Here is a 5,922-nt window from a genome sequence, read left to right as displayed (position 1 = left end):
ATTTACATTTGAATATAAGGAGACAAGACCCACAAATTGCACCCTCTTAAAGATGAATAAGATCCCCTCTTTGATGGCTGCATAACTTTAGGAATAAATGCTATAATTTTCTGTAATGGCTGCTCCTTTAATGCTGCTCTCTCCAGCCGATAACTTAGTCACAAATTCTCTTCTCTGACCTATACGTCCTCGAAATTTACACAATACCGGTTATATGCTTGTATCTAGTATTAACTCTGTGCTGACTCATCTCCACCCTGTCATCACTACCAAGTGTCTGCTCGAGAAACGTATGCCTGTAAGCTGTAAATTTTAGCTAATACTACCAATCTCTTCTCTATCTCTCTGCCTTCTTATTCGAAATAGAAAATCAGATACACCAGCGTATAATGTCAATTAGTTTTTAGCAAAACGATCGTCAACTTCTCTTCCTCCTCAAACGAATCACGACAACTTATAACTTACAAGCATTAAGCTTCGGTGAAGCAACAACAAACACCATCTTTTGTAAATATTTCTTTCTGACTACCTCTATCACATCTTCTATCAACAAAGAAGAGGATACAACTAATTAGGTCAAGTTTGTATTTAGGCTATATTTGTATGAACATAAAATCCTAATGGTGAAAAGGAAAAAAAAACTTATAGATTGAAAAGGAATTATATGAGCAGTGGAGAGGTTATGGAACGTGGAGAGCAACTGTAACGACCTGACCAATTATTTTGAGATCTAGCACATCGTTCGGTGGTTTGAGGCCTTGAGTAGTTTCACTTCAGGTATTATGACTTGCACGTATGGTCAGAATTGAATTTCGGAAAGTTCGAAGTTAGTTTGGGAAGAAAATTCTAATTTCGGAAGCTTTAAGTTGGAAGAATTGACTAAGATTTGATTTTTGAGTAAACGACCTCAGAATCGGGATTTAAAGGTTCCAACAGGTTCGTATGATAATTTTGGATTTGGCCGCATGTCTGGATCGAGTTTTTGGATGACCCGGAAATGTTTCGGCGCCTATTGTGGAAGTTGGCATTTTGGAAGAATTTTCTAAATTTGGGTTGAAGTGCATTTCAATGTTATTAATGATCGTTTGAGATTTAGAGTCTAGGAATATCTCCGTATGGTGATTCTGATATTAGAAGCGCATCCGGATGTGGATTTGGAGGTCCAAAGGTCATTTGGCGAAAGTTGGAATTTGAAGGTTTTTGGGACGTTTGACCGGGAGTGGACTTTTTTATATCGGGGTCAAATTCTGATTTCGGAAGTTAGAGTAGGTCCGTAATGTTAATTATGACTTGTGTGCAAAATTTAAGGTCAATCGGACGTGATTTGATAGGTTTCGGCATCGATTATAGAAGTTTGAAACTTCAAAGTTCATTAAATTTGAATTGAAGGGTGATTCATAGTTTCGATGTTGTTTGGCTCAATTTGAGGTCTCAACTAAGTTCGCAATATATTTTGGGACGTGTTGGTATATTTGGTTAAGGTCCGGAGGGCTCGGGGTGGTTTAGGGTGGTAAACGAATCAATTTGTGGACTAAAGGAATGATGAGGCAGCTGGTATCTGGTGTAACCGCACCTGCGATTTTTTGGCCGCAGGTGCGGAGCCGCAGAAGCGGCCATGAGGGGCGCATGTGCGATTTTAGTTGGGAAGTGCTGAGACCGCATATGCGATTATCTCGCCGCAGAAGCGAGAGCGCACCTGTGAAAGTAAAGGCACATAAACGGAAGCAGTGGCTGGGGGCAACTTTGCAGAAGCGGAATAATTGCCGCACTTGCGGAACCGCAGAAGTGGTCAAGTGACCGCAGGTGTGAGAATTTGAGTTGGGCAGTGAGGTTTCCTTTAAAACGGGATTTGGCCCATTTTTCTCCCATTTTTTACTTGGTTGGGCGATTTTGGAGAGTTTCAAGTGGGGGTTTTCATCATCTAAGCCAAGGTAAGTTATTCACATCCATTGCAAGTTAAATACATGGTTTGTATAAGGATTTAAGGATGGAAATTAGTAGAAATTATGGGGGTTTTGGTAGAAAACCTAGAAATTATATTTTTAGATTTTGACCACGAATTTGGGCATTAAATTGAGAATAAATTATATATTTGAGCTCGTAATGCTATGGGTAGTGTTTATCTTCGAACTTTTTGGAATCCGGGCACGTGGGCCCGAGGGTGATTTTTATCGACTTTTCGAGCGGAGTTGGAAATTATTGTAAATTTAATTATAATGAGTATTAGAGTATATATTTATGGATTTGCACATTTATTGAAAAGTTTTGGAGCGATGGGCATTGGTTTGAGCTGTTAGAGAGGCTTTGGAGCCGGTTATGGAATTTCGGAGCGAGGTAAGTCTCCTGTCTAACTCTGTGAGGGGGAAATTACCCCTAGGTGATTTGTTTGATGTGTGCTACTTGTTGTGGGGACTATGTACGTGCAAGGTGACGAGAGCCCGTATGTAGCTACATTCATGTTGTTGTTCGGGTAGACTTAGGTTCACATCATGCTATAGCTGTACTATTTGAGTAGTCTCTCGCTTATTAATTCCCCTGCTTTACATTCTATTTGAGACTAGACTTACTATTGTAGAGACTTCACGGGTTCACGATTAGCCATCAGATAATATTCCTCCTCTTACGGCATGGCTCCGGTATATATATATATATATATATATATATATATATATATATGTTTCATCGAAAGGTTTTCATTAAATAAATTACGACTCACACGTTTATTTGTGAGTGGGGTCAAGGACCCATCAAAGCTTCTTATTCTAATGGGATCAGGCCGTTCGCCTCGGCACGAATTTGTATTTCACTACTTATGGGATCGGGCCGTTCGCCTCGGCAGGAATTTGTATTTCACTTCTTATGGGATCGGGCCGTTCGCCTTGGCAGGATTTATGTACCACACTCTCATGGGAGTGGGTCGTTCGCCTCGGCAAGTTAATTGATTTATCATATGGTTCGGGCCATTCGACCCTCGACAGTGCACAGTTTTATTAATATGTTGGATCGGGCCGTACGCCTTGGCATTTCCTATATCATATTCCCATGAAATTGTGGGTAAAACTTGGCAAGAAACGAGTGTATTTGTAAAATCCGGATTTGAATTATGGTAGCCACTTGATGAGTTTCACTATACCTATATATATGCCCCGGTTAAGGAGGGAATTTCTAATGAAGAGCTTGAGTTCCTCGTAAAGAGAGGGGATTTGTACCACGTGATCTATATTTGTCTATTTCACTTACTTATTCTGCCTCATATTTGCTACCTCATTACTGTACCAGATATTGTCGGACCACTAGTGAGTGTCGATGCCGACCTTTCGTCACTACTTCTCTGGGGTTAGGCTAGATACTTACTGGGTATACGTTGCTTACGTACTCATACTATACTTGCTGCACATTTTTATGCAGATACATATATTTCTAGAGGCCATGTGAGAGCAGAGGCGTGTATACATGCGGGGACCTAGGTGAGCTGCATTTCACTTGTCGATCCGCAGCCAGCAGAGTCTTCTTCAGAGTATTTATATTTTTTCTGTCAAATTTGTATTCTGGACAGATTTTTTATTTTATTTTATATTCCTAGTTAATGCTCATGCATTTGTGATACCGGGTTTTGGGATGATTATGGGTTGTTCTGTATTGAATTTGTTAAAAGTATTATTATTTACTCTGTAAATTCCCATTCTTTACTATTTAAATTGAAGAAAAATATGATTTAAAAAAAAAATAAAATGAGAACCCAATTAAGTAATTATTGTTAGCTTGCGTGACAGTGGTGTCCAGCGCCATCACGACCTATGGATTTTGGATCGTGACAGCAACCTTCGAATCATTTCATGAAAGCTTCTCCCTCAGAAACTTGTGAACGTGATCTAATGCCCTCTACTCATGACTAATGTATGTTTCGAGCATGAATAGATTGTCATTTGTGAATGCATATATAGAGGGGAAGCTGAGAGAGTATAAAATAAAGAATCTGAAATGTTGCAATGGTAGAGGGCATATGTGTTTACCAGTATTGTTTTTATTCATAATTAAGGAATATGAAAGGTTGTAACGTAACAGTAGGTAAATATTAAATTATATTTGTAAACTCCTGAATGTATTAATTTTTAACCATGAAAAATGAAGTAAAATATCAAAAAATCAACAAAAGGGATAAATAACATAGGTAGCCGAGGAGATGTGCCAGCACACTCCTATATGTTCCACCTTTGTATAGATATATAGATATTTGTAATCAGATTTCATAGGAAGAAACAAATAAGCTCCTACTTTTGTTAAATACTAATCCCGATTTGGTAATATGTTAAAGAAATAAGCAAATAGAGACTAAATTAAGATAAAAAATATTGGTGCTTATATTGCAAGTATTTAAGTCTATATCTAAACTACTTCCCTTGCTTTAAATATATATATATATTTTTTTTACTGTAACAAGATAAAAGCAATGAATTGCATTAATCTCATATACTTGGTACAGTTTACAACTATAAAACATGGTGGTCAGTGTAGAGAAAGGACTACGAAAATAGAAACAAGTCTAAAAATGGCACACTCTTTTCCCCCTTCGTGCCTCTCCCTCTCCTTCTTGGTTGTTTTAATATTACTGTTTGAAATTATTAGAAATGTTAAGGCAGCAGACATTCTTGACGATGTTTGTCCCAAGACTATAAATCCTCAACTATGTTTCCATGTTCTTAAGAATGACCCTTATGTTTACAAGGGAGACATTCACAGCCTTGTATCCATTTCTCTTTCTGTAGCACAAGACAATACCACCTCCACCTACAATTTAGTTAAGTCCCTTCTTCAGCAACCCATCAAAGATCCGAATCTGAAAGCCCAACTCACCAATTGCTTGAACAATTACAAGGATGCAGGTGATAAACTAGAAAGTTGCAGTAATTTGTTTAGAACAGATGATTATAGAGAGATAAGTTTGTTGGCTTCTGCTGCATTCAATGATTCTCGAGCTTGTGACCAAGGTTTTGGGGAACCACCAGCCCAGCTCAAACAACTCAGCCAGACGGTCCAAGAATTTTCCGATCTTGTTTCTGTTATTGCATATGATCTTAAATAAGCTAGTGATTTTGCCTATGTATTTATTATTATTTTTTCTCTCTTAATTCAACAGTTACATTAAATCGATTAATTTATCATCTGAAACAAAATCTAGACTTTTATATATTACGGAGCAAATAGTGACAAATTATGCTCATAATCTAGTGGTATCAATAGGGTCTTCCGCGAGATGCGGGTGGATTTGCATTTGTTAGTATACTGTATTTGTAAAATAATTATGGAGAAGAAAAAATAACGTATAAACAGAAATGTAGAAGAAACAGAATTTAATCTGAGCCCACTAAATTCACAGTATTTCCTTAAGGAACTTAATTCCTTCCTAGTACCCGAGGTTGTAGATTATTTCCTCCCAGGATAGAACGGATTACACACTGGTGTAGCAGTACTTCAAACCCCAGTGTTTCAACGAACACAAATGGCGGCAGCAAATCACACTTACGTTGTTTGTTTCGTAAGAAAACAATGCAGAAAAGAAGAGGAGAATTCAGAAATTTCGTAAGAAAAATCTGAGGGAATGGTCTGCTATTTATAACCAACATGTTGAGTTTAAACGAAGAGGTGCAGCTCTACAGAATGTTTGCTATGATTGTTCACGTAAAATGGTCATTACATAAATGGCTATTTAGGCAACATAAAACGAGAAATCAAAACGCGGAGGAAAATTAATTTACCGTTAGGTAATTTGGATTAAAATAATATTATGTTAATCTTAATATTAACAAATAAATTTGGTCCAAAAAATTAATCAATCAATCGTTTGACCAAATCCGAAGCCGAAGCCGAGCCGAACGAGCGACGACGGCGACGCGAGGCTTGCCTTTTTCTTAACTCTTTAAG

At 37.7% G+C, this 5,922-nt stretch overlaps 1 protein-coding gene across 1 annotated transcript; it reads left to right on the top strand.

Moving 5' to 3' along the window:
* Positions 1-4,549: 4,549 nt before the first annotated feature.
* On the top strand, positions 4,550-5,083 carry LOC107814293 (pectinesterase inhibitor-like). Its single transcript, XM_016639675.2, has one exon. The coding sequence runs from the start codon at positions 4,550-4,552 to the stop codon at positions 5,081-5,083; it is 534 nt and encodes a 177-aa protein (XP_016495161.2).
* The last annotated feature ends 839 nt before the right edge of the window (positions 5,084-5,922 follow it).

This window comes from Nicotiana tabacum, chromosome 15, assembly GCF_000715075.1.
Source record: "Nicotiana tabacum cultivar K326 chromosome 15, ASM71507v2, whole genome shotgun sequence".
NCBI classification, from domain to species: domain Eukaryota; kingdom Viridiplantae; phylum Streptophyta; class Magnoliopsida; order Solanales; family Solanaceae; genus Nicotiana; species Nicotiana tabacum.
The sequence above is the reverse complement of the archived record's forward strand: the minus strand, read 5'-3'. Positions and strand labels throughout refer to the sequence as shown.